Source organism: Psittacula echo, assembly GCF_963264785.1.
Source record: "Psittacula echo genome assembly, chromosome: 1".
Classification (NCBI taxonomy): domain Eukaryota; kingdom Metazoa; phylum Chordata; class Aves; order Psittaciformes; family Psittacidae; genus Psittacula; species Psittacula echo.
The window spans coordinates 66,789,923-66,815,560 of record NC_137735.1 but is presented as its reverse complement, the minus strand read 5'-3'; the positions used below and the strand labels follow the sequence as shown (position 1 = coordinate 66,815,560).

The 25,638-nt window shown below is 40.1% G+C and overlaps 1 protein-coding gene and 1 pseudogene across 7 annotated transcripts in view; one reads left to right on the top strand and one right to left on the bottom strand.

Annotated features, from left to right (window-relative positions):
• The window catches only part of SMARCA5 (SNF2 related chromatin remodeling ATPase 5), a 33,506-nt gene extending 28,613 nt beyond the window's left edge, over positions 1–4,893 (top strand). For all 6 annotated transcript variants that reach the window (XM_080613722.1, XM_080613721.1, XM_080613720.1 and 3 more), the window contains 5 exons: positions 783–915; positions 1,792–1,910; positions 2,848–3,060; positions 3,510–3,620; positions 4,598–4,893. In XM_080613722.1, coding sequence (XP_080469848.1) covers positions 783–915; positions 1,792–1,910; positions 2,848–3,060; positions 3,510–3,620; positions 4,598–4,663 — 642 coding nt within the window. In that variant the 3' untranslated portion in view covers positions 4,664–4,893. The remainder of the gene's footprint in view (positions 1–782; positions 916–1,791; positions 1,911–2,847; positions 3,061–3,509; positions 3,621–4,597) is intronic.
• A 2,445-nt stretch (positions 4,894–7,338) lies between these two features.
• The window catches only part of LOC308232805 (FRAS1-related extracellular matrix protein 2-like), a 52,957-nt pseudogene continuing 34,657 nt past the window's right edge, over positions 7,339–25,638 (bottom strand). Inside the window, exons 6-23 of the transcript in view lie at positions 24,911–25,060; positions 22,822–23,021; positions 21,691–21,888; positions 21,278–21,442; positions 20,147–20,372; positions 18,832–18,836; positions 17,095–17,332; positions 15,574–15,881; positions 15,138–15,270; positions 14,519–14,848; positions 13,198–13,216; positions 12,988–13,092; positions 12,633–12,748; positions 11,664–11,798; positions 9,993–10,119; positions 8,767–8,953; positions 8,526–8,680; positions 7,339–7,784 (exon numbers count right to left, since the gene is read on the bottom strand). The product of the transcript in view is annotated as an FRAS1-related extracellular matrix protein 2-like (transcript). The remainder of the gene's footprint in view (positions 7,785–8,525; positions 8,681–8,766; positions 8,954–9,992; positions 10,120–11,663; positions 11,799–12,632; positions 12,749–12,987; positions 13,093–13,197; positions 13,217–14,518; positions 14,849–15,137; positions 15,271–15,573; positions 15,882–17,094; positions 17,333–18,831; positions 18,837–20,146; positions 20,373–21,277; positions 21,443–21,690; positions 21,889–22,821; positions 23,022–24,910; positions 25,061–25,638) is intronic.

Here is a 25,638-nt window from a genome sequence, read left to right as displayed (position 1 = left end):
TCTACAGGATGAATGGTCAGTTTTCCTAAACTATGACTGGTAGTGGAGAACATCACTCTTAAAGAGGATATGAGCTAAACAGGAATAAAATTTGATCGCATATGCATTTAAATGATTTAAAAGAGGTTAATGCCTGTTATCCCTTATTTGAGTATTGCATTTTCACATTCTATTTTGGTGGAGAGGAAGCAAAATTACAGGACAAGATCATTATTACAATCAGTGCAAACAATTAAAGTTATGGTTAAATTGAAATATGGCTGGCAGAATGTTTTATTGCTAGCTGCTTGTAGAAGTTACTGCTAATATGAAATGAGCCTATTTGGGCAGCTAATAACTTCAGCAATACTGGTTTTGTCCCTACTGAATATCATCACAAGACTGCTTTAGACCTTCTGAGGGAGGACAACCAGAAAATGGCTGATGGTGTCTGTGGGGCATGTGGTGGGCCTTTTTGACAAAACAAAACCAATATAAACTCTGCTTGCTTTACTTGAGGGACTTTTCCGCTTAAAAAGTGATCCCATGTTCTCCTTCAAAGAAGAGGAGGGATTGGTTTATGAGGTGGAGACTCTTACCCAGAACCAGTAGGTAGTTAAGAGAGTACAATGACTGCAGTATAAAACAGTTCTTCTGCTAACATTAAACTGCAGAGAAAGCAGAGGTTTAATACTGTTGGAATGATGGATGTGTTATGCGAGGTTCTATTCCAAAATCTATTGATTTTGGAGACAGACAAATCCTAAACTTCTGTGTGATGTTTCCTTTTGATTGCTCTAAAGGGATTCACTAACTGGAATAAGAGAGATTTTAACCAATTCATCAAAGCTAATGAGAAGTGGGGCCGTGATGACATTGAAAATATAGCACGAGAAGTGGAAGGAAAAACCCCAGAGGAAGTCATTGAATATTCAGGTAACTTTCCTTGTTAAGCAGTCATCTTTGAGAGCCCGTCTCTAATGCTGCTTATTTTGCCATGTTAAGCCACTGCATAATTAAAGCTAAAATGCTGATCTAACCACCTTAATACATCCTAAACCTACTCTGACTGGACAGTGCTGGCTTCAATACTTGCTAATTTTTGCAAAAGGAAATGCGGACAAACAGTGCCCAGCTGGAGAGATTTTACTTTTCCTTGTATATACTTATCAGTAGTTTTCTTGAATCTCTACCCCTGTATTACCTCATCCCCATCAAGAGTGGGATACAGTAAACGTTTTGTGGCTGAATATATAATGACCATCAGGCTTCGTAACCTAGGCCATTTGGCTACTTACCTCTGATGTCTTGGGAGTGTTTTCTTCTGTAGTGCAACTGCAAGGTCCTGGGGCTAAATTTCTGAGGGTACATAGTAGGTTACAGAGATGAAAAATGCTTTAACAAAAACTTATTTAAGCATCTCTCTGTCGTTTTTTTTATTAACACTTACTTACTCCTGTCTTTGGCCACTCACTTGCCTTCCTGCTTCTCTCTGTAAAAACTTAGTGCTGTTATATCAGTTTCTATTTTAAGAAGCATTTTTTCTTTGAGAAGGAGGTTGGCTAGCAAAAACCATCCTGGTCTGTATCGCCCCTCATTTAAACTGAGGACTCCTGTATCTACCCCCTTCAAAACAGCATTTATAATACTGCAGAACATGATACCAGGAGGGGAAGGTTCCTTATTGGGTAAAGACATGCCTACTTTTATATAGCAATAAGTTCTGGTAAAGGGCTAATGTCTTTTTTTTTACGGTACAAAACTCCTAAGTTTGAAGATGCATGATAAGCTAAGCAATTGTTCTTTTCTTAGCTGTGTTTTGGGAAAGATGCAATGAACTCCAAGACATAGAGAAGATCATGGCTCAGATAGAAAGAGGAGAAGCCAGAATCCAGAGACGAATCAGCATTAAAAAAGCGCTTGATACAAAGGTACCTTTGCTGCGTTCCTTGCTTCCTGTCTTTCCCTGTGCCAGTGAGGTTTGATGAGGGACGCTGGCTAGCCAGTGAATAATGACAACTAATGAATGAAGACAACATGTTAGGCTTGGGATTTGCCTCTTTTGCATATTCTATTCCTATAGCTTTTCCACTCTTTAGAAGTGCTGTCCTGGCTATGATGATAACTTCACGAATGGCCTCCCTTGTTGTTTGTAACACTTACCTTTATCATAGGACAAGTAGGGCATAGTGCTGTATGCCACACTCCTTCTAAACTACATGCTTTTTGAAGCAGCAGAATTTCTTTTGGACCTATGTAATTGAAAATGCTATATATACACATTTAGAGCTCTTAAAAACAGAAGACATGCATAACAAGCAGAGGAGGCTTTGTTCTGATCTGTTTCACCAACCAGGTTTGGTAATGAGCAGACTTGTGTTAAATTAAGACAGTGTATCAGAATTTCCCTTACCCTTCAGGTATGACAAGTTAGTTCTCTCTTCCAGGGTAGTCAGGGAAAGAACAGTGTCTGACTCATCTAACTAGAATTCAGCTGAACCATGGGCCACAGTCTCAGTAAGAACACTGAGACTTTCTTACTCTGATTTTGACCATTTGTGTTTAAAAAGGATCACTGGCAGATTGTGGCTGTTTTCAAACGCAGTGATAGGTCTGAAGTCTGCCATTATTCAGATGATCACAGACAAAACTCTGTTGCCTAGCACTGCAGACAGTGTTGATAAATGCACTGTCTAGAACCCACAGTTACTTGCGTGTGGTTAGCACCAGAGCTCATAAAAGCCAGTTCTCTAACCTGTTATTGTTCACTTGCCTGTCTTCATGTGATGTATTGCTTTCATATAAAACAGTTCCATACTAATTCTGAGCCATTTCTTAGTTTTATATGATCTTACTTGTTTTGTTTAGATTGGCAGGTACAAAGCCCCTTTCCACCAGCTAAGAATATCTTATGGTACTAATAAAGGGAAGAATTACACTGAAGAGGAAGATCGCTTTCTAATCTGTATGCTTCACAAGCTAGGATTTGATAAAGAAAATGTCTATGACGAATTAAGACAGTGCATCCGGAACTCCCCGCAGTTCAGATTTGACTGGTTTCTCAAGTCCAGAACTGCAATGGTAAGTATTAATCTGTTCTGCTTTTTGCTCATGAATGCCTGTGACCACACAGTTATGAACCAGCCTAACTAAATAGTTTCTGAAACACTGAGGTATGTGCTTGTGTGCAATACATTACATTCTTACGGACTTCTCAACAACTGTAGTGGATGGCAAATGCAGTAAACTAAAAAGTCTTATGAGAAGAGTAGTATAATATCCCAAGGCACAGTTTTTCAAAATCAGCATGAATTTGAGTTAAAATATAAACATGTTTTAAAAAGCAAACATCTGTGTCAAAGCCATTCTTGTAAAGCCAGTCAATAACTAACGCAAAATATTTTATTTCCTTTTCGCTCTGCCAAGATATAGCAAAAAGTGACCTACTTACAGGCATTTCTAGTAGTATACTATGATTTCTACCTTAAGTGGCTGCCTAATGTAGTGAGTGAATATGTTGTGCAATTTAGGAGCTGCAAAGGAGATGCAATACTTTAATCACCCTGATTGAAAGAGAAAACATGGAACTGGAAGAAAAGGAAAAGGCAGAAAAGAAGAAACGTGGACCAAAACCATCTTCGGTAAGATTTAAAAAGGCATTTCTGTGGAAAGCTCATTTGAAGACAGGGCACTTTTCCAGTTGTCTGAGACAACAACCAAAAACCTTCTAAGGCAATAGTAAGAGCTAGATTAGCTAGTATGGTCATGGATGTCAAATAAAGAAAAATAAGTTTAGGTTTTAAATTGTAGTTTGCCTGCCTTGGAGCAGATAAACCTGTAATGTTTTGGATCACTGACTTGGTATACTGCATAGGTTTACCTTGGTGAAATAACCCTGAGATTTATTTGGCCTTTTGATTAATTTTTATCCCTAAAGAAATAGTGTTTACCCGTAAGGGATACACAGGCAGTACACACCATTCCTTCCTCTTTGGGAATGCCAAGAGTTCCAATGCAGACTCTGCTCTCTGACATCACGTTCCTTGTATGGGGGCTGGTCATGAAATGGGCTTTTAGAGCTAGATTTGGGAAAACAGCTCGTATACTTGTCTGCTGTCTTTGCTGACTAAATTCAAAGTATTGCTAAATACACAAAGGAAATATCAACTTTCTTTACGGATTTCTTGCCTAGATTTGTTGTTCAGGTAGCTGTCACATAGAGCTGCTGTATAAAAAATTAGAAGCACAACTAACGTTGCAGATGTGCAGAAATTAAATGAGTGAAGAGTGGTGGATTAATAAGTTTTTAGAACTGTTTACAGACTATTGAAGCAGGTATTTAGAAATACTATTTCATAAATAGGGAGCTTTATAACAACCTTATTTCTTTCTATACACTTCTTGCCTCTATGAAATCATACTCTTCCAGAATTGGAAGAATACAAAACAACAGCTATCCTGAGGAGGATGTGCATGTTTGCTGTATTACATCATCTGTAATTTATCACTTTTTAAAGCTGCCAGGGTGTAAATCATCTCCATCTGCTTTGACTAGAAAGGCATTGCTTGCTTACAATCCTTTTGTATCACAATAACGTATTGAAATCTTACCTTCCAGGCACAGAAGCGCAAAATGGATGGTACTCCTGATGGTCGTGGAAGAAAAAAGAAGCTAAAGCTGTGAATGCAGAATTTTTATAATCACTAAATTTAAAAAGTAGTTCTTTAATTTACGGGTCTTCATAAGATGTACTGTATAATGCTCAACTATTATGTCATTAAAGGACATCGGGTTCATCTGTTTACTGAACTAGAAACATAGTACTTAATGTAGTTTCACTTTTTTAAATGCAACAGCTGTGCTGAATTTTTTTTACCATTAACACTTGAAGTAATAAAATAGGCTTCATTTATTAATAAGGCTTCACGTGGCTTTTTTTTTCATTAATGTTTCCACTTGAATACCCATTTAAATCATCCCCAATTTTTTTATCTCTTAGGGTGTGATGAACACTTACTCCATTATAATCAACAGAAGTATTTAATTGAGGGTTTGTGTCATGAGCCACCACCAGTCAAACCCCGTTTCTGGAAATTCCATGTCTCTGACCTTACTTACCTTTGTGCAGTGAAATTAAATTCAGTATACTCTGTTCTTTGATACTACCTCAAGAACTAATAAGCAACGTAACATATATACAGATTGGAATAAACAGTGACATTTTCTGCTTAAAAGCTGTGACAGAAGAAAGGTAAGTCAGTCACACTGAGGTTTGTACTTAATCAGAATGGCCTAAGAATTGTAGAACTGTTTTTACTGGCAAACAGCAACAAGTCAGAACAGAAAACATAACAAAATGTAAACCAACCCCCTGTCGTGGTTTAAGCCCCCTGAACTCAGGACACCCCCTTCTCTTAAACGACTGTGGTAAAGTGTTTGTTGGTTACTGTGAAAAGAGCTGGGGCTGACTAGTCACTGCCTGGCAAGTCACACTGTTCACAGCTGCTCAAACAGCACTGAGCCTGAGTGTTTCCTGTGCCACCCATTCTTTTTTAGGTATCTAGCACAGAAAGGCTGAGATGAAATCCCGAGTTTCCCAATACCATCACCTAATGGAGCATAACTTTGGAATTTACTAGGGGGGAAAAAAAAAAACAACAAACAACCCGCCAAAAAAGGCAAAACCGAACAAAACAAAAATACAAAACCTCCCAACAGACTAAATGCTCAGTTTCCATTGAGTAATCTTTGTTCAATTTTGGCCTGTTTAAGAACACATATCAAAAGGCCTCAGTGTTGTGTAAACGGGGAGAAATGCATCCCTATAAAAAGCAGGATTTTAGAGCTTCAGCACTTAAGCAAAACTAAACCTAAAGAAAAAGCTGAAACTTCATTCACCCATATGGACTGCAGACACAGCAGCACAGTCCTTCTTAGTATATTAGATAAGTTTCAAGTGACAGTCACAGACACCAGCTGAGAACAGGTTGCTAATCACACTTTGCCCTTCAGAAAGGCAAAAGAACTTGGTACATACAGCAGAGTTAACAGCAAGTCCACAACACTTTACAGCCCTAGAAATCAGTTTAAGTAAGTGCTTACACTTAGTGTGCCCAAAACAAAAATGCTGCAATGCTGAAGCCTTCTTTTAAAAGCATCCCTTTTCACCAAAAAAAAAAACCCACCAAACAACAAAACCCACCACCACCATCAAAAACCCAAACCAAGCCATGACCATTTGTTTACAACTAGCCTAAATAAAAACCTTGAAGCAGAAGGGAAGCTTTACTGCATAGTTAAGCAGCACTTCATTTGTGCTAACAATTCTCAAGTGCCAGCATCCAGAAAGCAAAAGGAACTAAGCTTTCATCTCCCAAATGGCATCCCACTAGCTATACGAAATCTGTTTTCTTCTAAGTATTAAAAAAGAAGTAAAAAATTACTTGCTTTAGCTGGTACAAGCAATTCCCCAGCGCCACCTGTCAAAACAAGTTGCCTTTAGAAGTACTTGCCTGTATTTTGTTGCTCTAATCAAGCTGAGGAAGGTAGGCAATTATCTGTGTAGTACGGGAATTGGTATTATTCTGGTGTACTAGAATCTGGTTAAGGATGCTTGAAAGCACTAAGGTCAGCCAGCACCTAAACAATAACATACTATTTTTCTAGTGTGGCTTTACAAGAGTTCTGATTCTCATTGATCACATGTAATGATCTCCTTACAGGTAACCACAACTACAGCCTTACCTGTGTGTCTCCTGTCCATATGTCTGAGGTCCTCATTAAAATTTAAGACAAAACTTGATACCACTCATTTAACAGAACACTGTCATCTACTACTTAGCTTCTATTCTCATACTACCTTCTTCTTTCCCTTGCAATAATTATTACAAAAACAACAACAAAAAACAGTTGCATGAAAGCTAGATACTGTACATGTAATCAAAACCAGCATCCATCTAAGCACCAACCTTCCATGATGGATATAAGGCACGTTCACAGCTGCATGTTCAAACCATGGTTTAAAAGCTAGGTTTAAAAATAAAAACACAAATCCAAAAGCCAACCAACCAAGAATAAAGCATCAACTCGAAGTCATGGAGTATTAGTTTGAATTTGGTAAATTAAAGTCACTCCCACAGGAGCCTCTGCTAACACCAATCCTGTCAGAAATAGCTGCTCATGACAAATACTTGAACCAGCACTAGAACCAGAGCAGCCAAATGTCTGTGCGAAGAAGTCAGGCAAGAGCTAGATTTGAGAGTCTGCTTCTTGGTGAAGTTACATGATACAAGACAAGCATCCAAGAAATTGGCTACACTTTGGAACTCTCACTGCTGCTGGAGTGGTTGATGGGTGCTTCACTTTTCCAAGCAGAGCACTGTTTCCTCTGCTTCAACAAGAAGAGTTAGGATCACAGTGCAGAGCAGGAGCAGCAGTCCTGCCATGCCTCCAGTAACAGGCACACCACCATTTCCAGAGTCCCTGCTTGTCATTTCCAGAGTGTGCCTGTGGTGTGGTGCGCCAGCTGGGATCACGCCTTTCTGGACAATGACAGCTTTGTCAGAATGATCAAGTGCAATATGCTGAATATTTGTGCCCCTGTTCTTATCTGCTCCCATGTCTTGCATGAAGACCGTTGTGTCTTTGTTGGCTCTTCTGCTGTGTTTAAATGCTGTGGTGCCAACGCTTCCTTTAGCAGAGGACAACATGTAGCAGTAGTCAAGACTTCTTTTGCCATTGTGCCTGTGTGCATTCTCCTTTGATCAGACTGTGTAGATAGTGTGAATGTACCATTCTCGGCCAGCTGCCACCTTAAAAAAACCCCACGTGCATGAAACCCCAGCAAGCCAGAACCACCCCCTCACGCACATTTACTATAAGCTGGGAAAACACCAAGCCTCAGGTTCATCCAGACAGATGCCCCAGGTTTGCTGCCAAATATGTCTAATTAAAGTCAACGGCAGAAATAGACACATGGAGATAGGATTAATCTTTTCGTAATGCAGACTGCTGAAGTGGGTCAGATAAACTATGCTCTAAAAGAGTCTATTTCTTTCTAGTGTTAATGAAGAAAGGCTACTGTATTTACCTAACAAAACACTGGTCTTAATTTAGGCAAGCACCACTCACTCCAGGAGACCAAAAAAAGACTTCAGGAATTTGAATTAATTTAACTTAAAGCAGGATGCAAGGTTCTCTCTTCTTATTTCACAAACCAACTACAGGTTTTTTTCACCCCAAGTTGCAGGAAAATCAAATTAATTTCTTAGTTTTCTCCCTTGTAAAAGGCTCCCTTGATAAGCTAAACCAGTGACTTCTGCTTGCAGCCACATTTGTACATGTCTGCACCAAAAGCAAGACTGCAAGAGAGTAGCTCAGGGTTACAAGGCAATGCTGTCACTGTTTCTACACTGCTGGGGAGAAGGAACAAAGCAAATATGTTGCTCAAGTCTGTCACTAACAGTGCCCACGAATACCTGCATGTTCTGGTCTCCATCCTCAGCCATCTAAGCAGGAAAGAATTTTTGTGCTATACATATCAGACAACATATCTGGAAGAGTGGAGTGGATAGCATGCTGAAGCCATCAGAACAAGGCTGTTTTGCCAGAGGAAAAGCATTCGTGTGATCAGCTGCTAGTATAGCACAAAACTCCAGGTTTCCAAAGACTCTTGCTTGTGTCTCTGGTGGAGCTTTTTCTTAAAGGAAGTAAGTCTAGTATTTCCAGATTCGTATGGAAATCTGGGATCTAAAAATGCCTGCTACTGTAACTCTTCATTTACATACCAGATCTTGAATCTATACAAGAGGGAGGGTGAGTCAGCCAGACATCCGTATTCCTGATTGTCTGGGCTGTACTTGGGCATATACCCACCAGCTTCAGCACAAAGGAACACCTTCTCAATGGTACAGCTGAAGGAGTCACCAAGATTCTGAACTGGATCCACCATCACTTGGCCATAGATTTCAGATCCTAATAAAGCAAATTAACACATTTTACATTATACCAGTCAATTTTAAATTGTTAGATCAAGTTATAACCAATCACTGTTCTTTAAAATCCTCAGGACATGAATGATATAGCTTCAAGTGTGCCCTTGGCACATGAGCACACTCTGTTCCATGACTATTACTATTAATTTACCATGGGCTTTAGTCTTATTTTCTGTTACAATTCGTACTGACGTGTGGTTTCTTACAGTGCAGCTCATTTTTAAGCTTTTCCCTTCTCTTCACTAGATGGCAACCCATATTCATGTATAAGAAACTACCCAGTGTGATAGCATGATATCAAGCCAAATAAAGTTCTTAACTGGACATTTGGCTTTCGGACTGAGAACTAAAATAAGGGACCAATTAAATACAAAATTATTTCTGGCCCAATACTGCCATTACCAGGACTTTCCCTGGAACCTGATAACAGCTCCAGTGAGTAAGTACAGAGTGTGAGAGCACCTGGGCCAGAACTCCAAAAAAATCAAGAATGACTCTGAGCATCTTGGCTGAAGCCAGCTGCAGTTACTGTGCATCCGGTCTGTAACTGAGAAAAGGCGCATGACCAAGTCGAGGAGCCTCAGGTGTACAAGTATTCAATTCCTGCGTTTCTAACTAGAATAATTTCAGACTAGAAATTATTTAGTCCCCCCCCAAATGGGGCAGAAAGTTCTATTGTTGACAGCTTGGAAGCAAAGCAACCAGAGTGAGGAAATATGTGATTATGTAGTAGCTAAGCAACAGTTTTCAGAACTGTGGTTTCAGATCTATGTACCTAAATACTATACCTACCTTTGGAATGCTTTTCCCCTCCGAGCCCATAAACAGAACCAAAGCCTGTTTCAATTACACTAAATTACATCATATTTTAGTGCTTCTGTATTCTTCTTTTCTGCAGTGCAAATACATAGACCACATAGGGGTTATAAAACTCGTAAAATACATACTCAGGTCTTGTTAAAAGTGGTTCTGTTTTTGCTTTCCTAATATGCTGAATGCACAATTGACTTTTTTTTAACCTTTACTAAAGGCTACATCAGCGCCTTCTCCAAATCCCATTGATCCATCAGAGATCCAAGGGTCCTTACTGGACAGAAGAAACATTTCAGTATTTAGACTGAACTCTGTTGCCACTGGGTCACTGACCTGTGGGGAAAAGTGAAATTAAACGATCAAGAAAATGCCTTGGTTGTAGCTTTACAATGATCATTGTACACCACTGCCATAGTAGTGATGTGTGGATCAAACCTTTCAGCAGTACGCAGCATTTGTAAGAATCCCTTCTACATACATAAATCTCCTGTTGTGCTTCTCATCATGACCCATTAAAATAAACAACTGTAGCGCTTTATTTCAACTTTGCCAAGTAAAATAGCAAAAGTTTGTTTCCTCAGATACAGGACAGCAATGTGTCTTTTCAGTGACACTTGCAAAAGTTACTGGGAGAACAGGGCTGTGGGCAAGAGGCCCATAAAACCAGGTAAAGACTAGGACCTAGCTCAAGACCAACTGATTTCCCCTGCTCTAAGTAACAATTCATATATTCAAACCAATGAGCACAGGATCAGAAACCTTGTCTGCCCCTACCAGCACTGTACATGTTCCATTTGCAACCTAGAAGATGCCCAGAAAAGTAACTCTGCCAGTAAGCCATGCTTGGAGACCACACTGGAGTTTCCTGCAAGAAGGTTAACTCCTCAGGTGCAGTGGTAGGACCCTCCTGCCCAGTCACCACCCTCCTGCCTTCCCCACTGCAAACGCCTTGTGGCTGCAGAAGCCCAACAGTGCCCAGCATATTTGGATGGAGGAAGCTGGCTCTAGGCCACTGGTCTGTGCCTGCCCCATGAATGCAACGTGTTGGGACCCACCACACATGCAATACCAGGGAGATACAAAAGGGAACAGAAGGTGAACAGCTCTCCGGTACAGAAATAAGGTAAAGAACTAAACAGTCTCACACCAGTATTTAATCTTGTTGGCCACAATAAATCAAGGCATAACAGTCATAAAGATGCAATGATATACGCAGAAGTGCAAAATTAACCTAATATGCAGATACCACCACAACTCCAGTTATTTCCTTCCTCATAAAATCATCTTCCTGTGTATCATAAACATCCTGTGTTAAAAGGTGGCAGCATGAAGTCCATTGCCGAAACAGTGTCTTTAAAAGTAGCGTTTCGATTCAATACCCATTAAGTGCTTCCCACTGCTTGATAAAAAGACCCACTTGGTGCAATTCCATTACATTGAATCTCAGTTTTAAAAATCAACTTTAGCACTACATGCTATTTTTGAAAACAACGTCACTTAGAACTAAAATTCCCTCCCCCTCTTCAGCCCCTGCCTTCCTGCGGAAAAGCGTCCAAGTACTTTGGAGTGGGCTGGACTGTGAGGTAAATAAATGGATAAATGATATTTTAATTACTAAAAAAAAATATTTTAGTTTGCTTTTATCTCATGTGACAGGATGACATCTTGAGCAATCTACTAGATCTTTAAAACTCCTTTCTGAACCCATCTGAAATACTCCTTGATTTTCTCTTGACAATTGGTACTGGATGGCCTATGTCAGACCATCTCTTTCAGTGGTTACGGAACACCTGCCTTGCAGCCTGAAGTTGCCTTTGGATGGTTTTGCTCATGTGGCTTCATAGAAAACCATGTAAGTTCTAAGTAAAATGGTGTACCTGTAGGAACCTGATATCCATATTAAATGCAATTGGGTCCTGAGGGTTGCAGACGATGGGAAGGGCAGATTGCTGATGAAGCGCAGCAAGGCAAAGGATGAAATTCACAGCGTAAGTACTCGAATAATCTCGTACCTGCGAAAAGATCAGAGAAATGCGTATCTCCACAGGCTCTGAACAGTCACTCTTCCAGCTCACATGGCCCCTGAGGTGAAGCCAAATTCCCAGCAGCACCTTAAAACACTTTCATGAACTTGGACATAAACACTTCCATAAACTGTGTATGATCGTGGTGCTTTACCTCACACACGAAGTGTATGCACCAACACTGTCAACGCGCTTCAGCAGCATAGGCAAGGCACTGACACACACTGCTTCTCCTCTACTTCTCTGTAAAATGAGGACTAATATATAAGTAGTATCAGGCCTTAGAGGGATTGACCTTGCCATGGTGGTGAGAATCAAATATGTCAATGTCCAAATCTAAAATACTAAATCTCTCTGAGAAGATGATTTTGTGAATGTGTCTCCTTTCCTGCCAGCTCAGCTGGAGCTGAGTAACTGGGCTGAGTCCCTCTCACCAAAGCAAGACTTTCAAGCAAGCCTCTTCTACCCTCTCAGAGGCACAGGCTTTGGGGCCACAGTAGTTCCCACTGACTTCCAAGCTCAGCAGGAGTTAAGCAGCTTTGCCCCATGTGGGGAAAAGACCTAGCTTCCCATAACCGCAGCAGCAGCTCCTGGATCAGAGTTTCCTGGCAATGCCAAGTGAGATAACATTAAGGTAAGATAACATTCTTCAAGAGAGTGCTCCAGCGCTGGCCTGCTCAGTGAATGGTGCCAGCTAATGCTAGCAGGAGCACAGGTTCAGGCATTCACACTGACTGGATAGTGTTGATGACTGCACGGAGAGCATGTTAAAAGCTGACATTTCCTTTGCTTTGCTAAACTCAAGTCTGAATGCAAACTCACAGCGAAGTCAGAAACAAAATTCTGCTGGTGGAAGGTTGGCTTGCTCTGTAGGAGACTGAGTGTAAATGTGAGGCTAGGGTGGTCAGCAGACATCACCATTGATGCCAGAGATGTTCCTGAAAGAGTTAAAGGGAAACTATAATTTCCCATAATTAATCCTGATGCCTGGCATGGTATAAATCAGCATACAAAAGCAAAGCAAGAGAATGGAAAGAAATTAGCTTGCACCCCAGAAAAGAAAGTGACTGACTTATTCTCCCTTCTACACTGAGACAGACCCTTTCCCATGGTACCTTTCTCCTCTGCCAGATAGACAGCTCTACAAATGCTCCAGGTGGACAGGCTGGGTACGCACTTGGGTGGGACATCACCAGCTGGTCCTGGAAATGAATCTCTCTTCAGAAGTTCACCGCTAGTCGCCTTTCATCATTAATTCACATACTTGTGGGATAGAGGGAGTCTAGGGAGGAAGAAGCCAATGATTTTACCACCAGCATTTCCCAACTGCATTTTTAAAGGAAGGCTCTTCGTATATTTTGTGCATCTGGAGATTTAAAACACTTACCTAAACCCTGGTGCTCCACCTAGATATTAAACCCTGTCACACTGGTTGTTCAGAGACAGCTCTCTGAACCCACCAGCTTCAGAAGAAATGCGTTCATTTACACCTGCTAATGGTTCAATCCATTAAGGCAGATATGTTTTTTCTCCCTTTCGCTGACATAAGACCGGACTCATCTGAAGTATACCCACATATGCTGATACAACACAGTGCAGGCAGGAGGAAAAAAGGGTCTGGGATTTTTCGTCACACAGATACCAAGGTTAAGATACTCCAGTACCTTACGTACTTCAGTAAGGTCCCTTTCTCTGGCACTTCTGCACAAGGCTATCTACAGTGTTTCTGTTGCCCTGTAACTGTGTACAAATTCATCGCTGGGGTCTATCTCTCCATGAGAACATCTGCTTTAGAGTTGGGCCTCTCTACAACCAAGCCACCACCAAGCAACCAGAATGGGCAGCCAAGCCCATTAGTAAATAAATCTTCTTTGGCCACAGAGCATCAGTTGAGCACCTATGGAATGGGAAAGCATCAAGCTGCTGAGCCAAGGCTATCTAAACGTGGAGTCAGCACAGAGGGCCTACAGCCCCCTGCAATTTAAGTGCAATTGCTGTAGGGTGCTTGTGCCTTGGACTATTTTACAAGTAAATGCAATCTGCTCTGCACAGAGGAGACACCTGCCTGCTTTGTGATCAATGTTTGATGTAATTCAAATCAAATGCCTGGAACAACAGCCTGTTTTACTCAGGGAAATTATATAAAAAAAAGTCATATTTTGGGTAAACTTCTTTTTGCTTCTTTCTTATCAGCCAAGCTTCTATTTATAAAATCTCACCTATGTGACAGCTCTGCTTAAAGCCAGAATACCATAAGCATAAATTAGAGCTTCTAATTAAGACTGTTTTGGGGTTTTTTGTAAAGAACTTTTTCTTCCTGCAGCCTTAAAACACGTTTCCAGGGTCAGCAACATACTTTACTTCCGTAAGACAACAAAATTGTAGGGCTTTAGGTGATAGCACAAAGTACATACACAGTTTGGAAAAGCTCTTTTGAGTCAAAAAACCAGAGTTTCTAAAATCCAGAGTAGAAGCGACAGCAATGCGGTAAACTGTGCTCAGTTACCAGGAAGATTAATCATGGCTGTGCACAGAAATACAGTGCAAATGAACAAATATTTACTTCTAAAAACATTTAAGGGAACACATGCCAAACTGCCTGCATAGTGACAAAATCCTTCCTCATGCAATCCTTAGTAACAGTTTACATTAGACTCATGCTTCCAAAATCTCCTGTAGAGAGAGGAAGGCACTTCACTGTCACATACCTGCCCATCTGTGCCAATGGAGCCACTGCAGTACGTCAGCAGTTCACACATATTGTAGTAACTGTTGAACTCCCAAAGGCAAGCCTCAGGTCTGAGGTTCTGGTAGAAACACGAGGTTTTGGCAGACCACAGAGTACTGCTGTACTGGTAAGGTGATATTTCTCCAGTCACTTTGGGGTTTTAAGTTTCTTCTGTAACAAACTCATGTTTGGTCTGAATCTCATTATAGTCCAGTAGGTTGGAGCACTTGTGGCGTCCTACACGAGTGCCATCTGGGCTGTGTTAGCTCAAAGTTGGATAAGGGGCATGTGAAGATGACTGGCAGCATTCCTAAAACATAAATGTCACATGACCCATTTAACATCTTGAATGGAAAAGAGCAAATGAAGTATTCATTAATTGCTCGTGAACATATTTTTAGAGCTGTAGTCTGTAAACAGGAGCTAGGGATACCTAACGTTTCATCCATGAATTAAACTTGCAATTGGCAAGTTGTTCATTAAGAACTGATTATTTATGGTTCTGCCACAGTGCAGCAAACAACTACAGAGACAAACCCCTGGGGGAGGAAAAATGCAAAGCAGCGTTTGTTAATTAACACTCACCACTTGATGGTCACCATCCATATGGGGCATTGTGACTGTTAGTCAGATCAGATTGGGATGGTCAGGATCATCTGGACCTGTATAGCGAAATTTTAGCTGAGAAAGGTTCTGCTCCTACTGTTCCTGGGCTTTGAGGCTGGCAAAGACCTGAGGAAAGGGACAAGACAGGTTGTGAGAAGCCTGCTAAACTGCTGTGTCGGTGTTAAGCAGCTTGAAAACGTCTGTCCACAGAGATAGGTCAGAAAAATGCAGAAACATTGATATGCGAGTTAGGGAGCTCCTCACAGCCCTGCCCATGCTGCTTAGTCTAAACCCTAGGGAAAAAAAGAATCAACTAATCTATGAGCATTAATTCCCTAGAACAAAACACCCCGTAGCAGACCTCCATCAGCTGCAAACACTACCTCATCTTTTCCCAATAAAGACTACCTAACTCCCAGCATTAAAAACTTTCCTTCCTCTCTTTTACAGTATAAATTGGACTTAGCAGCTCTAGACCTGCATCACCTTTGGCATTCACAGCTCAAGCTGCACACTGAAGCCTGAAGCCTGCCTGGAAATATATAGGGTCCAAGGAGATGGATCTGGTGCTGGTAAAAAAAACCATTGGAGTCCACTTCCCTCATCGGGCTGGTAACACCATCACTCCCACTTGGAGCGCTGACAAGCCAGCAGTAGAGGGTCAGGGTATCATTGGTGTTTTCCATGGCACAGATGGATCCAGTTTTATGGAAGTCTGAACACTTGGGATTGCATGCCTATGGGCTGGCATTTACACAAAATGAAGGGGTTATCTAGTCTTTCCTACACCTGCTCCAGGAAAGCAAACTGCTAAGCATCATTCTATCAGAACCATGCTTATTACTAAAACTGTATCATCAAAATAAAGCCTTCATGCAGGCATACTTAATAAAAGGAGATATGAATGAATGCCATGTGGCTTTTTAAATTGAAAACAAGAGCAAACAAAACCACAAACCCCAGGTAGTAGTGAGTTGCTACAATTCATGTGTCACCTCTGACCATACAAACCTGGAAAATGCCCGTGCTAACTCCATGACCTGTACTCTTATTTGACAGCAACAAAGTCAGTTCTCCCAAATCCAGACACACTACATTGGAAAATCCCAGAGTGAAACCACTCGACTTAATTAGAAACTAGTAGAAATGTAAAATGAATGGCCTGAATTCATACATCCCTGGCAAAGTGCAGCCAAGTTACAACTGCATTCTTCCCAGCAGTTTGTTGCTGTTCCCCACAGAATCAAGCAGGAACGAAGCATGTGTGCCTTTTGCTAGTGCCAAATTCACCTTTCTTTCCCTCCCCCCCACTCTCCAAATCGTGCTTGATCAACAGTTTAGAACACCTGACTTCACACAAGAACAGCAGATGCGCAAGTCTGTTGTCCCTCTGCCAGCACTGTCTGGGACAGCAGCCTCCTGCAGATGGGACAGATGGCTGACACCGGAGGCTGTTCAGTCAACGCTGGTAAAATCTGCTGCTCAGCTGCTCGTGGCACAGCTCTACTCACAAAACCCAAGATGCAAACTGTTTCTGGAAAGCTCTGTAAGGCCTACTCGGGGCCCTTGTTTGCCAGCATTTAGCTTCTCCTCACCTTCCTGCCTGCTCAGCTTTGGGTTTAGAAGTCCCCATATTTCTGGCCCTTATTCCATGTGTCCAACTCATCCTCTGGAACCGGTTATTAGTTTGACAGCACAGCCCAGTACCAAAGACCTATTTAGATCAGCAAGATATACTCATTGCAGAAACAGCTGTCACACGTTAGGGTCATTTAGTGACCCTCCTTGGAAGTTCTCCTTCTGAATTAGGTCAGCAGAAAGACCTCTCTGCCTCTAACATAGTAACAGCCTGCTGCTTTTAGTTGTCATTTTCCACAACTGAATACTTTTTCAGTGTTCCAGAGCACAGAATGAGTAAGCTGGACAAAAGCGTATAGAAACAAGCCGTTCCGTTACACACACAACAGGATAGCCAGTTGCAGGGTGCTTTTAGCAGTATCATCCTGCATCAGAAGCGAGACAACCTGGGGCACTGCTGGAAACATCACATCTGCAGTGCTGTCCATTTCCTCAATGTATGCAGTGGCTTTACTGAATTTAGAGAGACAAAAGATTATGCATACTGCTGACAATAAGGATTGGAAGGAGAAGGAGAAGTAGTGCCTGCAATTTAATTTCTGCCACCAAGCTCATTCTGGTTTAATTCAGGATTCTTTGATAAAATGGTGACTTGTATTAAGGAAGATTCACTCTTCAGAGGTTTTTACAGGTTTTTCCACTTAAAACCTGTTCACCAGAAACTAGCTAAAACTTAAGGAAGAATGAATTATTCAAACATTAGGAAAAATAAATTAAAATATTCCAATTTTTCTTTAAAAAAAAACCACAAAAAACCAAAACCACAACACCAAAAAAACCATCCTTGACACACAGTCAAACACCCAACCAGTTCCTCACCTGTTCCTCACTTTCAGCTTGGCAGAAGGAGGAAATAGGATGAGAAATCTTATGGTCCAGCTAAAACTAGAGAGATTGCTTACCAATAACTCACTCAAAACACACTCAACTTGGGAAAAAATAATTTAATTTATTGCTAATTAACATAGATTTGGGTAGTACGAAACAAAAGAAAACATTAAAACATAATGTTTCCTCCTCATTTTCTCATTTTCCTGAACTTCACTCCTGACTTATCTATCCCCTTAAAACCTTGCACACAAGCATAAGATACAAAAAAAAACCCCAAAACTCTCCTAAACTAATTCCAGAGACTATGCAGTAGCTTCCATCTACACATCGATTCTACCTCACTTGACAGCCACTTTAAGCTTTTACCAGCTTAAGTATAAAGACTCTGTTAGCTTTAGAGCCTCTGCTTTTAAAATAGGGGCCTACGCCCACAGACCTCCTACTATGGGAATGGGGAAGAAGGCCTCATGGAGCTGTACTTGAGCCCACGAAGTGGTGCAGAGCACTGGTCAAAGCATCACAGCGTGGCTTGGCTTCTTGCTTTCTTTTTTTACATTTTTAAGTCTTCTGATACTTTCTGCCATATGTAGTCAAAACAGGTTTCCACAGGCCAGCGAGTGCACTATGCTCTCATAAGATGTGTACCAGTAACTTGGAAAGAATGAGAGCACTTCCCACTGCCAAACACTGTTAAGTATATAGTAGTTCATACATAAAAATTGTAATTAAAGGCTTCTAGACTTTGTTCAAAGTGCGTGGATTTACAGCTATACCTGTATTTAGATAGGCATGCACCAAACTAACCACAGGAGCAGGACCAGCAGGCTGTCATGCATGCTGTAAGTACATGGGGTTTTAGATGTTTTTATACAAACAAACAAAGAAAAAATAGTTACAAATGGCAACTTTTGTTGTCAACAGTGGTTACCTCTGTCTGTGCTACCATGTTCTCATCAGCTTCCAGGTGGACAGTAAACGTTTCTGTCACTTCTCTTACACCATTGCACAGAATCTCTACCTCAACAGAATGCTCAGTTTCTCCTTCTCTGAATTCAATATGTGATTAAAAACAGCCCATCAAATTAATGCAAAATCTAGAGCAAAAAATTGTTTTGTCAATTGTGCTCAAGTAACGTATTCCACTGCAATAACACAGCTTTGCTCCAAGTGTAGTAGTCTGAGCTGTTAGTATCTGTTTTTTTAGTAAAACTAACCCACTTTTGCTGGACAGAAAAAATACATACAAGCCGATATTGGTAACTTGTTAGAAAACTTAAAATAATATCTAAGCATAGTATCCTGACGTGATTTTGTGCCAAGCTAACTAGCTCTCTTCCAAACAACTCCTGGACACAATTCAGAATTAGTGTGGAACAGGGAGGTAGTTTGCATGCAGAGATCTTAATTCAGTGGCAAAGTTCAACAGGGTGGGTCTGCATGGCAAGAAATGATCTTATTATGCCAGTATGGGTACAGCCTCAGGCTCCATTTGCACTGCATATTTAAAGCAGGATCCAAAACACCTGCACTTTGAGCTGAGAAGTCTACATACTTGGCATTAGGTCTTTAGGAGACATGTTCATCTACATGAAATCCCAAGACAAGAATGACCTATTACAAATAGGCTCCTGATGTCCTTCATCCAGGAACCAAGTGAGGACTGTCATTCTTTGCTAAAAGTGAGGAGGAAGTGGTACCCATGTCTAACACCAGCCCAGTCAACAGCAAAAACACGCAAGAAATCAAAGACCTTGTTTGCTCATTTTACTTTAATTGTATTCAGGGTCATACCTCCCTGGGAGACACTGTAGAAAAGTTACTCCCCTAGGGAGTCTGCATAACCACCATGCTAGAAACTGCTCTTGTGAGAGTGACACTCCATCAAAACCATGTCACTATGAAGAAAGCAAACCAAAACGCAGTGGGTCACAGAAAGAGAACATGGGTTTGTAACCTTGAAGTTGGACTCTTTCCTGGTAGATGGGAGACCTGGGTGCCAGCCCCTAAGAATGGGCTTTTCTATGAAAAGTATCCCACCACTCCTTACTGTAGGTCCTTAGGGGCAGATCTCTCTTCCATACTGCAGGATGTTGAAAGCAGAATAAACTAGACAACTGCACTAAAATAAGAGAACCAGAAATTTCAGCCTATTCCTGTATCATCTTCAGTTATCATAACAATATCCCAACCCTCTTGCCACCCAAGGGAACCTGAAGGAAAAGCGTAAGAACCGATTTTTACTCAAACACATAACTTGGGTAGATAACAACCTAAGCTACGCTGAAATTTCATTTGTATGAAGAAATCATGAGTTTGCATTCCAGGTTAGGAAATTCAAAGTAGCCCAGAGCAAACAGTATCTCATGTCCAATCCAATGCTAATACAGTCCCCAAAATTAATTTGGAGAAAACCAAAAATAGACAGCACTCAAATCAGGGACTCTGCCTAAAGTACAGTACTTGCCATTTGGTTATCAAAACAAGAATTCAGCTCCCTGTCCAGCATTCATTCACAGCAAGGTACTTTGCAAACTAACATTTCTCATCTCCACACCCAATGAAACCCTTATGTTCTGACATTGGGTTGTAGTCTTCCCCTGAGGTGGCTATGGCTGAGCCATCCTCTGCATGCACTCTGAAAACAGATACTTTGGAGCTATCACCAAGGTGTAGAACATGGATTCTTACTAGTGCAGTTTCTCCAGGCTCTTGAGGCTCCTGAATGTTGCGTTTCATTTCAGAGAATTTAATCACTGGTTCTAGGTGAGAAAAAAAGTCACAAACCCCTCTGAATATTAGAAATAAAAAACAAAAAAAAAATTAAAAAAAAGGGATAATAATTTACTCATGTCAACTAGACCAAGTGCAAATACCTTCTCTGAGAGTGGATAGTCCGAAAGAAATGAGAAGGTCATAATAAACATGAAAATTCAAAGTAATTGGCTATTAATTTGTTTGGTTTATTGATTGTTGTGTGGAATGATCAAAGTGAAATATTTTGGAAACTGGAATTCAGATAGAAATTTGTAGCCATTATTAAAAGGAGAATATCTGGTCCCCTAGTGTTTGTTTTAGTGGAGTCTAGAGTGGAATATTTAGGGAAAAAAAAATGTTTAGCTTTTGGAGAAAGCAGTTATTTATTCTAGTGCCTTGTCAAAGGTATGGGATAAATCTGAATTTCTCTACAAGTCCATTTTGCTGCGTTATGGATTATATTATGGGGTTTTGTTTGGTTGGGTTTTTCGTTTTGATTTGGGTTTTTTACACATTGTTTGACATTTTCAGATTCATAATCTGTATGATCTGTATATAAAAGTCCCTATTACATTCCTAAAAGTTTTGTGAATTTGACCGAAGGCATCCATGATTCTTTCAACTTAGTCAGATCAACGATACACTTACAAAAGCAACACATATGGAGCAATAAATGGAAACAAGCAAGAGAATTTCTCTTCCCATTATCTCACAAAAGGAGGAGCCAGTAACACATTCAGAATAGATTAAAAAGGTGCAAATCCAAAACATAAAAATAAAATACTTGACAGCTTTTTGAAAAACATGATACTGGGTACTTTGAAGACTGCTGAACTATACAGTAGACGGGATTAGTTCTATTTTCCCATTTGCAGCTACATATAAAACCCACAATTAATATAAACCTCACTGTCTTCTTCATTCTTAATCTTGACCACGGTATCTTTCTGATTGCCAATGCAAGCACTAAAAGCAGAATTACTTTTTGTTGTTCGAAGCACCAATTTGAATTCCTCTTCTCCCTCATACATTTCATCATCCTCCAGAGTTACCACACAGGGCTTCTCAGTTTCTCCTACAGAAAGGTATGAAGTGAGAATAAGACATTATTCTTCGTAGGAGCACAAAAGACCAGGATAAAAACAAAACAAAAACCTCACACTTTTTCAGGCTTGCAATAGTCCTGAGCCCTCTTCTTCACCCATAGAAGCTCAACTTGTATAATAACTCCCAGAATGTCTTGAAGGTCTAGCTCTCATTTAACATCAGATTACTTATCAGACAAAAATAACACATTTTCTAATTCCAATGGGAGAAGCTTACCTGGGAGAAACACCACTACAGAATCATCTGTATTTGGCCTCTCCTTGTAGACCATCATAACTTGGGCAGAACCCTGGCAAGTATAGCAGTGCACTGTGGATTTATGGTTAACGCCACCACTTTGATAAATGAGGACCATCAGCTGTTCATCTTTTTCCTTTGTCAGGTACATTGTTTCTTTGAATTGCACTTTGGGTACTGACAACAAACTATGTTGCACAAGTTGAAAAGGACCCAAACACCTGGGCAGAAAATATTAACCACTTTGCCTGATTAAAACAAACAAACAAACAAACAAAGTAGTAATTTTCTTTACCTTAGCATTTTATTTGCTAAGCTTTCGCAGTAAAGAAGGTTCAAATTTACACACGCCTTTTAAACACAGATTTTGAATCTAGATGAATTCGAATACTGGTCTACAGCAAATAATTGCCAACTTAGTACTGTCATCAGTCTTCTCATAGTAGCTAATGCTTGGTGATTTTTTAAAAAACAGCATTTGAGCCATTTCTGAGCTGCAGGATTATTCCTATAACGCATTCTCTTTTAAATTTGATACAGAGAGGAAGCAGGTGCATGATACTACAAGGGCAAAAAGGGAAGATGACCACAACTGAAGCCAGCATCATATTTCACACTGACTTTAACAACTGAGTATTTCACAGTAAAATTGTAACTGCTCTTCAGAGTTCTATTTGAGAACAAGCTTTCTAAAAACAATATAGCTACTTTAAGTCTTTGAAGTGCAGTGAATTTGCAGAAACCTGAGACTGCTGAAAGTCAGCCTGGTTTATTTACCTAGTGCTGGCGAACCTCTAAATGATGCTGTGTTAAGTGTTGCTTACTTTTAAAGCTTTACACCTACATTTCCCTCCTCCCTTAATGCTCCCCTAGAAAAGTCTATATAGTCACAGCTTCATGCAACAGCATGACGATCAGTAGCTGCATTATTATTTGAAAAACTGCAGCACACAGCTGTTAATCTTTATAGTGTAGTTGGGATAAATATCTATCACTTCACTTACACAATAGTAATTTATGACAAAAAAGCTCTTCCACCTCCTAAGTGCACTTAAAACAGAAAAAGGAGAAACCCTTGAAAAGACTCTCCCTGGCCCCCTTTATACTCACAGTCAGAGACGGTGTCATTGACAATGGCAGTAGTTTCGTTAGGCTCCCTGAGCATTGCATGCAGAAAACTCACTCAGAGTTCTCTGGACCCTCCAGAATAGGTTGGCCCAAATCATCGAGGCTAATCACCCAAAACACTTGCGTGTTGACTCCTGGTGTAAAATCCAGGTTATGGCTGATGCCCACATAATCAACTCCAGCTGTTTGGGAAGAAACAAAACTTACATAGTCAGTGACCGCAATACGTTAATGTTCACTTGTACATTTGTGAAATACGTTTGCAAACGTTTCTATTGCTGTCTTGGAGAAAATTTAATCTAGATTTGTCACATGCAAATAAATTTGGAAACAATGTACATGCAGTACAACATATACACCAATACCTATCTGGAACATCATTTACTTTTTATGCCATCAAGCACAATTAAAACTTATATGAGATCCCTTAAACTGCAGTAACAGGCTACAGCCTCGACAACACACAACAAACTTAATGACCACAGCAATTTAACCCTTTTGCTCAACTCTGGACTATGTACATGAGGTTTTACTAAGCTATTTAACTTTAAAGGAGCAGATGTCTGCCCCAGAATAATTCCAGCTGTACCCTAAAAAAAAGTGTCTTGCCACTGGGTTAGACCACTGTGCTTGCAAATCATGCTGTTACCACTGCCTCATCACCAAAAGAGCAGGCAGCTTCTTTTGCTGGTGAAAACACCTTGAATGACCTTTGTGTGCTATGAGACTATTAAATCTAAACTGGAAGATGAATAATTTCACTTCTTCCTTCCACTCTCATTGTTTCACTGAGATTCTGACTATTTCCATAATTTTGCATTCTTTTTAACCAGAGCATTCCTCCTTATCTCCCCTTTTAAATATCTTACTTGTTGCTTGTAATGACAGCAATCCTTTCCCTTCTTTGTCACAGAATGCTGAAATTCACATACTTAAAAGCAACTGTACCTTTTATTTTTACACATCACTCTGCAACCTCTGGATTAGAGGCAAGGAACACTCACCTGCATAAAAGCTGACCTCCCTGGTCAGATCTGTGCATTATGGAGACCACAGTTCTTGAACAGGTTTTACTCTTTCCTTAATCAAATATTGTGTGCATAGGCATTTCATACACAACCGTATTCATTTTTTTTGTGTATATCTATAAATATTTGAAATTAGCAAAATATTTAGTGAAACAGATTTTCTTTTTTCAAATCTCATAACTAGGCTTGAACAGAAGTGATTTTTAAAAACCCTACAGATACAAGATTAGAAACGCAACATCAGTTCGCTATTTTATAACCAACACCGAAAATCCTGTAGACCAAATTCATATTTTTTCACCTGAATGGTGAGTCTTCACATATTCATCACATACATTAAATCTCATTAATGCAACTGATCTCTTTGACACTCAGTAGATATAAATGCACCTTAAAATTTATTTAACAGCAAGCAACATGTTTAAACAGCACCACAAAATTTTGGCCGGCCTAAGCATTCCCGAAGTTTGACAAGGAAAATGGCTTTCTGCTGGGACTGAGAAGCAAAAAAAAGTTTTTACAGAGAGAGTCATCAGATTCAGGGTATTTTGGGTCAGCGTTGGACAGAGAAAAATCACTGGAGGTCACACCAAGGTCCAGAATTTCTCTCCACAGTAACTGAGAGACCTTAAAAGCTTCCTTGGCTAATGTCCTGAAATGGTGCTATCAGTACAACTGCAGATTTATGCTGTAATTTCGGTTTTATTCTGAGGAAAGTCAGTGGCATAAAGACAATACTCTCACTCCAACTGTATCTCCCAACCTCTGCCCTCAGTTAAGGTGCAAGTAAATTAACAATCATTTTATTCACATCCATTCTGAAGTCTGCATCAGAAAGTCAGTGAGTTTAGCCAAGCTGTCCTTGCCACACACAACGGGGATACAAATACCATGTTTTCTACCTGATAAATCCATGTTTGATGTCTTTGAACTTTTCCATCCCATATGTAAACTGAAGATAAATGAAAGCGAATGCCAGATATCCCGTTTTCATGCTCATATACTCTAAAGCAATCTGTGTGACAATTTTATGGGTAACTCACCCTCTGCTGACGCTGATTCTGTTTTTCTGGAATGCACCATGACAAAAGCTGCTTTGGACAAATCTGTTCCAGTCCGCCAGACAAGAATCTTCACGTAACCAGCACTTTCATCCACTCAATATTCAGTATTACCAAAGTACAAAGCAGGTTCTAAATACAGACAGAAATGCACATATTTTTGAGGGAGTTTCTTTTAGCCTGCTCTTGTGTACTTGCTTAAACTGGCACTTACTCCGACTTTTAGTGCTCAAACTGCAGTTTGACTTTTAATATGTTAACAGCTGCAACAAAAAACAAAAAGCATTCCCAATTTCTCCTGCAAATTCTCCTGCAATCTCCTGCAAGTAATATTTACTGTCCATTTACATGAGTACTATCATTCACTTGCCTACTACTTAATGTAAGTGGGTTTTTTTATTCTTTAAAAAACAAACTAAACACTCAGTGAATTAAGTAAATAAAGGATTATATATTTTTCATCTTATCTTCAGCTGACAGAGATCTTCCACAGCTGGCTGTGGCTGTTCACCATTTGAAGTAAAAGAGCCAGTTCAAAAATTGTGACTACATAGCATAACACAGCCATAAGACATGGGAAAGTTCTTCCATTATATTCCTGTTAAGTAAACCAGATTTTATCTTTTTTTTTTATTTACTATTAAATATATACCTAAATATACTTTCCTCTCTCTCTAAAACGTAAAGGCAGGATTTCTAGAGTTTAGACC